Here is a 12025-nt window from a genome sequence, read left to right as displayed (position 1 = left end):
AACAGTAAAAAGAATGAACGTGGATGAAGTTTCTGCTACAGATACAAATTCAAGTTGTGAGGTCTTCACCATCAGATTGCACTCCAGCTGCCCTCTTCACCAGGTGGTCTGCCAGCTCCATGGCGTCAGCAGGTCCCAGGGGAAGGTCACGTGACAGCCCAATGACCAGGATGCGCATCAGTGTGTCTTCGAGGAGTGGCACTTCAGAGCACAGGCGAAGGAAGAAACTAGCGAAGGCAAACAATGTATACTCTTACATTCTTTTTGTCAACTACTCGCTAACCTCTCTTATTCAAAGTGATGCCTGTATATTGGCTTTAGAGTTACATACTGTGCTTTTGCAAACACGTGGACAACTTAGCAATTCAAGTTTACAAAAGGGAAAGCTGGAAGCCCCTGCCTGGGACTTTTCCTGGGTCTTCAGGTTTCTAATTTCAGTTAATCTCAAACCTGCTGATGGAACAGTCCGAGGCAACTAACAACACCACAGAGAGGGAAGCTTTTCTAATGGCATTCTGAGCTCTTACTTCCGGTCACTCTCTGGTGGCCAGTTATCCCATTTGTAATACGTCTCTGGCTGCTCAGTAAACAGGACTTTGTGGAGGCTGGAGAAAAGAAAAAGTCAAAGTCAAGACAATCAATAATGGCAGATTTAACATTTCTTGTCAGTGGGAGAACCAGCAGTTGATGCACCACTGTTGGTATCTGGACTTTTATAAACACACTGGTAACACCTGCAAAAGGTTTGAAAACATTTTGTACTCATTGTCAAAATGTGAATGCTACCCTTTGTAACATACACGCACCAGTGTACATAGTCCTTTGGCCCCACTTTGCTAACAGTGGGGACGACCGTGTGGAGCCACCACACAGCATCTCTCTGGATGGCAGCAATCTGGTTCTGGAAGGACCGCAGTGCTTCCAGGTCTGAGAGGTGTAGAGAAACAGAATAATGTAAGTACAATGTGAGTGTCAGAGAGTCTTCAACATCCAACATCTTGGTAAACAGTGGTGGAAGTTACTCTTTTTCTCTCCCTTGTCCCAAGCGATGCCAGCCTCTTTGACCTGAGCGGTGATGCCTAGCATCATAGAGACAGTGAGCAGGTCTGTCACCTGGATAACAAATCGCTCCTGTGGAAACAACACAGAACACCATCAGAAGGCAGACGAGCCATCAGCATTAATGTCAAACACATACACTACCTCTTAATGTGTTGATCAACATGGACAGATGGAAACAAATGCAACTGTCTACTATTGCCAAGCAAAAAAAGCACTGAGATTGTAAATCCTGATGATACAAGAGTCCATCAATGGTTTGCCTGGATGTCATACTTAGGAAAAGGATTTTGTTTCAAAAAAAAAAAAAAAAAAAAAAAAAAAAACACCCTGATGCAATGAGATCATGAACTACCAAAGAGAGAATAAATAAATCACAGATCAGAAGCCTAACACATTAAAGTGATGTAGCATTTTTATGGCTCTTGTTATACATGTTGTGACAACAGTAAGTTTCTACTTTCCACCAAATTTCACCTTGAACTCCATCTCCACATAAGAGGCCTCCTTCCTCTCCTGCATCAAGCCCAGGCAGAAGGACTGAAAATTGATCTCATGCTTGGTCTGCTTGATTATTTCCCTCAGTAGGGCCCGCGAGGCTCGCAGGTAGTCGTCTTTGTTGGTCAGCAGGTCCTGGAAAACCATGGCCAGGAACTAGGCCAAATGTTGAGAGTCTACATTAGACCCAGGTAGTACCAGCTAAATCTACTGAAAAGAGCAGCCCAAAATTCTGCCCTGAGAAAAGCTGCTTTGAACAGTGGTTAAGAACAAGATCTTCTAAACACACTCCCAGAAAGGGAAAAGAATTAAAAGAGAAAAAACAGGCTGCAACCACAAAAGTAAAGAAGGCTGCCATTGACGTAGTTCAGCTGTGCCAGTTCACCTTCAGGGGTAAATCTGGAGGCATGGAGAAGAGAGATTATCTGGTCAAGCATCCCATCTAGGCATTATGAATGAGCTGTTTCATCAACTGAACGGTATGGAAGCTAAGCAAGCTTGCAAACTTAGGTGAACACTGTCAATGCAAAATCAAAGAAACTTACCACCTCCTCCATGATGGGTTTTGAAGTGAAAGTCACTGATCTGATTGACTACATGAATAGTACTGAAAGTCACGTTGTCAAGACTCTAGATAAGATCTTATAATTGGAGGAGACAATGGAATCAAAAGATAAATCAGAAGGTACCCTGGAGCAGAAAGCTGAACTGTCCCAAGTGAAACTGGTTGAACTGGAATATAAAGACTATCATAAAAATTAAGATTTTGGGACTGCCTGAGAATACTGAAGGAAACATCCCTCTTAAATTCCGCAGGACGAAGTATGTGCCTGAGCCAATTTGACTCCTACTGAGCTTGATTTTGTGTACTGACTAATGGGCTGCACTCCTGACCCAAATGCCCACCCAAGGAGCATTCTGGTGCGATTTATACAATTCTCCAACAAAGACACTGAGAAAGCTGCAGTGAGGAAACACCGCAGCAAGGAATCATCTTTAAAGATACCCATCTGTGATTTTACCCTGACCTGTCAACTGAAACATGGAAAAGATACCAATTTGATTTAGTCAAAGTCTTCATATAATGCAAAATATACAGAGGTTTTCCTTTTCCAGCCCGATTATAGTGTTTCTATGAAGTAAGTCTTTTACTGCTCATCTTTTACTGCTTGACATCCACCACTGCTTTCCTGGTTGATCTGAAGATCTAAGATGAAGCAAAAGTTTTCATTCTGTTCTTCCAGAGCTTTATGTTTCCTTCTCGGTTCAAGTCTCAAGTTTTTATTGTCATAGGTACCACAACCGCGTACAAGTATCATGAAATCCTTCTTGAATGCTTCTCCTGTGTTCAACCACGCTTTTTGTTATTAATCTATTATTACTGTTATCATCATCATCCGCCTGAGGGAACTTCACTCTATAGTCTTATAAGGGTTGGTAGATGTCAAGGATGTCCAGGATTTAGGAGGTGTCATCCTTGTCTCACGCTTGTAATTATAGCCAGTGGCTGAAAGGTTAACTGATAGGGACACTGCTGTTTGTTAGAGCTGTTACAGTCTACCTTTGGTTCTTGTCTTTTAACATCTCTCTGTTTGTCTTTCCCTTTCTTTATTTGCTTCTTTTTAACTTAGTGAGTCTGACAACAGAACAAAATGTACTTCATGGGTAACTATTCTAATGTTTGAGAGTTTCTAGTTAAATGTTAATATAAATACAGGTTGGAGGTTTTTAATATGCCAAGATAAAATAAATTGTCTGTTCTTAAGTTCATTGAAGTCTTTCAAAGACTTGCCAAATTTATTTATTTTGAGGGGGGGGACCTAGAAACAGTTTATTGTTGTGGTCTATACTCATACTTCTCTTAATATATGGAGGATGTCAGTTATGAAATCTCTTCTGTCAAAATCTGATCTGAATGACAACTCATGGATTCATAATTCTTCATCCAACTGACTTGGATAATGGCTGTTGATCACATGCATCACTGAGATGCACTGTTTGCTTTCCTGGATTTATACTTGTAGATGCAGTTGCAATGTTACTCAATGTTACCATATTCTGTTTGTCACTGTGACCCAGTGTGGCTGCAGTTGCCAAAAAACAAGATCTTCTGACTAAGAAGCTCACAGGGCAATGGGTTAAGGATGTTTCCTTGAAACCTAAATTTTGAGTTCTGCTCTTTCTATAACACTTATGAAAAAAGACCATGAACTGTTCAAGTAATAACACTCTGTTGCATAAACGGATAAGCAATTAAGCAGCTTTTTGGAGAAACCCTACATACGACAAAAGCAAAAAAAGTCAGGGGACAATCTAAACAGCTTATTAAAATTCCAGGTGAATAGATTAGTAGCAAAAAAATTCTAAGCTTCACAAGCCACTTTGGGAGGGAAAAAATGTGCCTGCTATGAAGCTGTAAGTACAATACATCTGAGCACACATGAAGTCCAAGGAAAAGGAAATCAAACTGTACTCTGTTTATATAGCAACTTCCCGAGTATGCCACTCTGCTACTTACCTTGGGGGCCAGCTCAGGACTGTGCTGCAATACCGTGTGCAGAACCTGCATATTGTTTGGGTTCCTGGCATTAGAGAGCTCGTTGAAAATCACCAACTTCACCATGGTGCCCAGGTTATCTCTATGTGCATTCAGGAGTTCCCTGCAGCCACAGGTGACAAAAAGAATAACTGTCTGAACTGCCTGGAAGTGCAAGATTGTCAGTGGGGAAAAAAAAAAACAGCCCAGCAACACACACCTGACACACAGCATGTAGTGGTTCAGCAAGACTTTTGGCTTGAGGCGGATCTTGATGAGGTTCGAGACTACCTCCATGTCATCTGCCCCATGAGTGTTGCAATTCATGCAGAGTGACATCAGCAGATCCTGGGCTGGTCGTGTCAGCTGTGAAAAACAAGGACAGAATGATCTGAGGAAGGACAATTACTGGAAAACCCATAACCAGCCAGCCATCAGTAATTGCAACCTCAACTCTGAGAAACACATCGCATGATGTGGAACACGCTAAAGATGAAAACTCAAGTGTACTTTTCACAGGCCAAGACAACTATAATAGGTCATACTTTCCTGGCAAGCACAGGCACTGTACTATCAGTATCTTTGTCTCTCACCTTTGGGTTCTGCAACCACATCTCCAGCCTCTGCACAGCCATCAGTCGCACCTCCTTGTAGCCACATGTGGCAGTCAGTAGGCGCAGCAGATTACGGGACACATTGTCCATAGGCTGCCGGCGGTTCAGCTGGTCACGCAGAACGTCCAGCACATAGTCCTCAACGCTCTCTGCCAACTCCTCATACCTACAGATCCCCAAAAAGGGCATGAACATGTGCTTCTTAAGAAGGCTGGGGAACCATTTCCAGCCAAGGACTGCAACATATGATTTCAACATACCATCAATTTAAACCTAGAACTTAAAGTGAAACAGCATACTATCCAATGAATAATGGGCGAGGACTGGAGCACTGAAAGTAGTGCTGACGTCTCACAACACCTGAGTGGTTTGAGAGGGTATGGGTTCAATCATCGCTCAGTCTGTGTTGAGTTTGCATGTTCTCCTCATGTCTGCGTGGGTTCCTTCCAGGTGCTCCGGTTTCCTGCTACAGTCCAAAGACCATGCCACCCATACTGTGTGTGTGTGAGTTTCACTGATGTATGGATGAGTGACCCTTTAAGTTGTTTATCTAGCAGTGTAAGTCACCTTGGTGAATAAGGTGTGGGTTGATAACGCTACATAGCGTTAAATGAAATTCGCTTTTGCGAAAAGCATCTCGTAAATGAAGTAATGTAAACGTAAGGTAATAACCTCACCAAGATTGTTGCGGTGTGTTGAACCGCAGACGTTCCATACAACACACAGAAAATAATGCTGGTCAGTGCTAGCATCTGGGTAACTGCTAATCCAAGCAGGATAACAGTGATCTGAATTTGTGAAACTACATAATGTTGAGTACATCCCCAACGCTGAGTAAATCACAGTTGTGTGTATAAGAGCACATAAAAGAGTTAACCAACACACACATGCATATGTTTACCTGGGCATAACCTGTCCATCATCCTCCGGACTCAGCTTCTCTTCTGCTATTAACAGCTCTGTCTGGGTATCATCCTCATCTGGAGTGGAAGGGTGAGGGCTGCTCCCTACACAGGAGGGGGAACTTACTGAAAATGAAGCTTCTGCTAACTCACAGAGCACTGAAAACCTTTATTCTTGTGCTCATCCTATGTCATCCAAGGAAGCCAAGTTCACTCTACATACTTGTAAACCAAGGTGAACTGGATTTTGTAACTTCAACCAGTTGATAAAAACGTGACAAAAGAAAATATAAAATACAACCATAGTCGCAATGAGAGCAGCAACTATAAAAAAAAGAAAAAAATATGACACACATACTTAATCTTGCCCCAAGACGGACCCATTCAGGTTATAAGAACTCAACTTTTGAGGAGCCTCATCTAATAACCCTACTTCAACTAATGAGGCATTTCTTCATTTTTCTAAAGACCAAATTTAAATTTCACAAATCCTGACAGCTGAGCAGTGTGACACCTTTACATTTATTCTTAGAAGATGCTTTTCTCTAAAGCAAGTTAACATGATTAATTAGTATATAGCTGACACCTTTATCCAAAGTGACATACAGTAACCGATACACTAAACTCCTTATTCACAATCACACATTTATAGATCATGCATGACAGCCATAGATTAAACCCAGAAGGGTACACCTTTACAGAACTACTCGTGTGATGTATAGTGGTAAATAGGGGAGTTATGAATAACTGACTACTCTAGACGCACATGTCTGCATCCAGATCTAATGCATTCCTTGTACTTTTTTCTCCGAGTTCTGTGCTGCTTAGGAGAAATATGTTGACTCAACAAATGTAAATACACTGCTATGGAGTAATAAATGAGGGGAAATTGCTATGTTGTGTTACTACTCCCCAATACCTACAAGGCCTGATCACTCGCTACACTCCTCCACCTCTGCCCGCTTGGTGGTCCCATGCACAAAAGGTCCAAAATCAAAAGCACTAAGGCTTTCGGTTCTGGCTCCAATGTGGTGGAATGACCTTCCCCTCTTACTCATAACTGCTGAATCTCTCTCAGCATTTAAGAAGGATCCTGAAATTCACCTCTTTTGTACTACTTCTTCCCTGGTCTCTTAAGTGCATGATATATGTGTAAATGTTATGTTTATTAAATATGTGATTACAAATTGTTGAATAATGGATTAACCTTTATGGAGCTATTCATGTAATATATACTGGTTCATATGGTGGAATGTGACAAATTAACTGCGCTTTAAAATCACGTCTGCATCCAAGTCTCTCTTTCTGCTCATGTAATGTCCTTACTGTATTCTTCTCAGATGTATATCACTTTGGAGGGGAAAAAAGCCTGCTAAATGAATAAATATAAATCTTATAACTAATATCAGAATTCACTTTACGGAGGTTTTTTCAAGACTGCATTACCTTCAAGGGGAGGAAGACGATAATGAAAAGGTGAATGGGTTGGTGGCAGTATTAAACACCAGCCTTTTAGATTAAGGATTTGAGCCATTCAGAAAACATCTATATAAGATTATCATGTTGTTCGAACACTTTTTACAGCTAGAATTATGTAAAGTGGTTCATCCACGTATGAAAACAGTTGGGACCAGGATACTGTAACTTGTTTTGTTCATAACTTCAAAAGTTAGTTTGACCCCATGTCACAATAGATAAAAGTTTAATAATACAGATATCCCTTAATTTATTTGCAAGTTCCGAAAAACCTTCAATACAGATATAATAAACACTGTTTAAGACTCACTTTTCATTTTCATTACCTTTAAGATATGTTTAAGTTAAAATTACTGAAAATACCCACCCTCTAAAATCTCCTATAGAATAAAAAACCTCCATAATCTTCACTTTTGAAGTGAGTTGAATTAAGGTGGTTCCACACTCCCATATTATTAGGGTACCTTACTACCATGTATCGATTGAGTGGCTAAAAACACACTGCATTTGCAGTGCTGTGGGAATTCTAGAAAACTGAAAGGTGAACAATGCAGTTAGCAGCAAGGCAGTTACACAGCTAACAAGTGCTGTAACTCAACATCTGATCACACCTGCACAGCATTTCTGCTCTTGCATACCTGCACTGAGGTCCCCCCCTGAGCGACCGGTTTCTGTCTGCAACAGCATACTCTTGGGGGGCATCCGGGTCGTGAAGGCTGTCTGGATGTTGTCCACAAAGGTCTTGCAGTGACAGCTGTCTACCCAGATGCGTTCACCCAAAGAATCCTCAATGTAAACCTACACAACATCACAACACATGTCAGGCAGCAGGTATCACACAATAAAGTCCACAGTGACAATGTCCCAGTAGGAGCCCTGCTGTTGTAGTGCCACTAAACTGAATTCCTCTCATAGTGACCGACTGGATGGCTTTTATGGAAGGAGAAGGTATGGAAGTGGTTTCCCAGTATGTTCCTGCCTTTTACAGAGGAGAAAAACATGCACACAGACAGAGCTGGATTTGAAGAAGTTGTATGCAAGGCAGCAATAATAACAAATTAGGGTGAGGAAAACCAATACTGCTTCTCCTGAAATGCCAATGAATGAAATCAGAAACATTGAACTGGGAGCCTTGCTCTCACTTTCACAAAGATCTCAGGCCAGTTCTCATCCTCTTCATAGGCAGCCATCAGCAGGTTACAGGCCAAGACAGACACTAGGCTGTTTCCCTTGGCTTTGAAGTTGATGGAGGCATCTCGACGAAGGAGGCTGCAGAGGGCCTGGAGATGAAGAGCAACAGATATGAGGCTAGGCTGTCCCTGTGGCCTGGATACCCTGGCAATCAGAAGGGGGAGGGGTATGCTCACCTCTATCACTCCTTCAGTGGCAAAGACATTGGGCTTGATCTTGGCAAGGTACATCAGACTCAAGTACAGGGTGATGTCAGGCTTGGCACGGGTCAATTTCAGCTGCTTAACTGCACCACAGAGAATGCCCTCAATGCGTTCATCGTTGCCCTCTGCCTCTGCGGCTTCAATCTCATCCAGTAACACAGCCGGTGGGACTATTGGAAGACATATTTCCATTTATTCATTAAGAGGATTTTTATCTCCAAAAAAATTAAAATGTTAAGTTACCTGCAAATATTTACCCAGTTTAAACCTGTGTAATTTCACTGGGGCAGTACAGGGTAAGTACCCTGCTCAGTGGTACTACAGCAGTAGGTGATGTTCAAATCTGCAACTTTCAGAACTGAAGGCATCAGCTGTAATCACAAAACTATCAGCTGCCACAGATTATCCCCTAACAGATCACAGGCATACCACCAACAACTCGAATGAAGCCAGGAAAGTAGTCACAGAAGGCCGTAGAGAGGAAAGCAGCAGGCAGTGTAGCAGTTAAGGACATAGACCTGAAACCCGTCAGTTGGTGCTTCAAATCCCACAAGAGAAAACTACTTAATCTAAAAGAACTGCGTGTGGATAAAACCATCTTTGGACAGTTAACAAAACAATAAAAGCACATCTTATCAGAAAACACAGAATTCAGCAAAATGAACACAAGAGGATATACAATTAATTCAACTGCTGGCATTCATTCAGCAATGTACACATGCATTTACTGCAGTTACCTTCAGGAAAAGAAGTATGGTTTGATAAAACCTGTCTTTAAACAAGGTTCAGCACATGTGAGAATGGTGTCCGGAGCAGGTGTTGCTTACCTTCAATAGGTACAACTGAAGGCTCCTTTATGGAAGGAGATATTGATCGTTTGTCCACAGCCGCAACATCAGCTAGACGTCCCAAAGCGCTGACCGGAGGTGTAGAGGAGAGCTTGGGACGCTTGGCAAGACTGGAAAGTCCAGAGTTGGAGGACGAGGGCAAGGTGGTGGTCTCTCTCTTGCGATCAGCAGGAAGACCAGAGGACGTGGGCTTAAGAAGGACAGCTGGGGCTTTGGGCTCCCCTCCCTGACTCTTTGATCCCAGAGCTATGAAATCCCCAGGAGGCGGATGACCTGCAAAGAGTCACATATGAAACCCACTGTCAACAAGCGAGGCTGACATTTACGTTTAGTCATTTAGCTGATGTTTTTCTCTAAAGCAAGTATACTGCTAGGTAAAGCCAGTATCAAACGAACAAACCAAAAAAAAAAAAAAAAACAGCAAAAGGCAACTTTTTCAGCAGTTGCTGTTCAACACTCCATCCATGTGCCATCCTGTCCAGTCCCCTCACACACCTGACGGTTTCGCAGTACTTGGGCGTCTAATAGTGGGGGGCTTTGGCCGATTCATCGTGTAAACCTGACGCAGTCAGACCTGAGCAGAAGTGACAGAGAGAGATGATAAGGCAGCACTAAGTTTAATAAATCACACTAATCAGGAATCACTCAAACAAACTGAAAAAATTATTTGCACACTAAGTAATGCAACATGAACATGTTGTTACTCTTTCTGCACGGTATTACATACATAAAGTTTAAACTATAATAGAAGTTACCCAAACAGCTGGTCCCGTCAAGTCGCTCTGTTAGGCAAGCAGTGTGCAGAAGACACATACAATCTAGTCTTCATGACGGGCCTGGGGGCATCGATTGATTTGACAAAAAGCTCAACTAAGAAGAGGTTTGTTGTCGTTAACTGCTTCAGCTATTACAGAGTTGTTTAAAAACTTATGAAAAAATAAAGACACCGCTTACTCTCTTTTTTTAGGCTTGTGATGACTACCTTGCTTCGGGTACCTTCCTCATCCATTGACTTCACTGTCTCTACCCAGCGTACAAAGCACCGGAAGTAGTCTTCTACGCATGCGCGTGTACGAAAAGAAAGCGGAAGTACGCGTACAGCGATCCAAGTCAACCGGTTTTACACGACCGGTTTCGATGATTCTGAACTCGAGAGGACGTTCAATAAAGCGATACATGTCATTACTTGAAGTTTTACCAGCCTCAAAAAATTTTACGATCTGAACGTGAAATATTTTAGGTTGATGGAAAGAAACAAAATTTAAACATTCACTTTATATTATTATGAAATGTAGTTGTACTGGTGGGTCTGGGGTTCGAGTCCCGCTTGGGGTGCCTTGTGGCGGACTGGCATCCCGTCCTGGGTGTGTCCCCTCCCCCTCCGGTCCTACGCCCTGAGTTGCCGGGTAGGCTCCGGTTCCCCGCGACCCCGTATGGGACAAGCGGTTCAGAAGATGTGTGTGTGTATGTGTGTTGTACTGTACAAGAAGTGTACATCTTTTCGTTGACTTCCCCCTGGCTAGGTTTTGTTTTTCTGTGTTAATAATTCATGTATTATAAGTTATTGAATTTTTCTTTAAAAGAAAGAACACACACTCTCTACTGAAAGCTGTTAGGAAGTGGTCCCCGAAGTACGACGGAGTTAATTTCTCATTACCTTGTCTTAAGTCAACTTACTTACATTTATTAGCAAACGCTTTTCTCAAAGCAGCTTACAATGGATACTGTTATCAGCCCACACACCTTTTGCCATAGTGACTTACACTGCTAGATACACCACTTACAAGGGATTATTCCTCCATCAGTAAAACCCATTTTCTCCGTATCACTCACACTATAGGGGAACCTAAACACCGTGTCTTTGGAGGAAACCGAAGCACCGGAAATCCATGTAGACACGGCGAGAACATGCAAACTCTACACAGACTGAGCTAGGATCGAACCCACATCCTTTCATACCACCGAGGTGGTGGGAAACAGTAACGCTACTCGCTGTGCCATCGTAGTGCGCTTCATCGTACGTCGCAAACTCCCTTCCCTTGTACGTTGTATAATAAGGTTTTGTCTTTTTCATTAAATTCGCTCAATAAGGTTGATGAGACTTCCATCGCAGGTCGCATCATGTTTTCAGAATACTATTTGATGTTTCAGAAAAAAAAGAAAAAAGACTTTAAAGCCATAGTGTTGCGTCTTCAGTAGACAAGGGAAGCAGGAGAATTATTCTTCAAAGATTTTATTAACGATAACGAACAAGCATGGAACACCCCAAGTAAACATCACCACGTGCACAAACTCGCTCTACTTTTCTTCCCTCTCTACAATCTCTGTAACCGCATCGCAAAAGCCCGAACGCTAACTAGCGGTACGCCAATGTAAGAACACCACATAAGCTTGTGTATCTGTTTCATATATACGTTGAATCATATGTTATGATTCGAACATGAACAGAAGTCTATGAAATCCTGACATTAAAATTTACTCCAGAACGTTTAGCAGTTCTGTTTTGCTCTGACATTGCACTGAAAATGTAAGGCAGACAGCAGTATTGCAGCAGCGGCAGGTGGAGCTGTGGTTCTCCCATAATGCATTGCTGCCGCTGCGTGTATTCTAAAATGATGTCAGTCTTGGAAGCAGTAAAGACAGCTGTGATGCAGATAGTCAAAATTTCTTCTTCAGAAAAAAAAAACATCCAAAAATG

The 12025-nt window shown here is 42.2% G+C and overlaps 1 protein-coding gene across 6 annotated transcripts in view; it reads right to left on the bottom strand.

The window, feature by feature from the left end:
• Window positions 1-10360, bottom strand: part of ints1 (integrator complex subunit 1) — a 34319-nt gene extending 23959 nt beyond the window's left edge. For 5 of the 6 annotated variants that reach the window (XM_018744235.2, XM_018744238.2, XM_018744239.2 and 2 more), the window contains exons 1-16: window positions 10282-10360; window positions 10083-10163; window positions 9823-9901; window positions 9307-9600; window positions 8453-8649; window positions 8228-8365; window positions 7724-7883; window positions 5609-5714; window positions 4687-4873; window positions 4314-4459; window positions 4076-4217; window positions 1537-1713; window positions 1023-1131; window positions 807-927; window positions 528-605; window positions 70-227 (exon numbers count right to left, since the gene is read on the bottom strand). In XM_018744235.2, coding sequence (XP_018599751.2) covers window positions 70-227; window positions 528-605; window positions 807-927; window positions 1023-1131; window positions 1537-1713; window positions 4076-4217; window positions 4314-4459; window positions 4687-4873; window positions 5609-5714; window positions 7724-7883; window positions 8228-8365; window positions 8453-8649; window positions 9307-9600; window positions 9823-9877 — 2068 coding nt within the window. In that variant the 5' untranslated portion in view covers window positions 9878-9901; window positions 10083-10163; window positions 10282-10360. The remainder of the gene's footprint in view (window positions 1-69; window positions 228-527; window positions 606-806; window positions 928-1022; window positions 1132-1536; window positions 1714-4075; window positions 4218-4313; window positions 4460-4686; window positions 4874-5608; window positions 5715-7723; window positions 7884-8227; window positions 8366-8452; window positions 8650-9306; window positions 9601-9822; window positions 9902-10082; window positions 10164-10281) is intronic. The other variant, XM_018744236.2, reaches the window with a different exon arrangement.
• Between the last annotated feature and the right edge of the window lie 1665 nt (window positions 10361-12025).

Source organism: Scleropages formosus, chromosome 3, assembly GCF_900964775.1.
Source record: "Scleropages formosus chromosome 3, fSclFor1.1, whole genome shotgun sequence".
NCBI classification, from domain to species: Eukaryota; Metazoa; Chordata; class Actinopteri; order Osteoglossiformes; family Osteoglossidae; genus Scleropages; species Scleropages formosus.
Note: the sequence above shows the minus strand (reverse complement) of the source record. Positions and strands in the feature narration are given on the sequence as shown.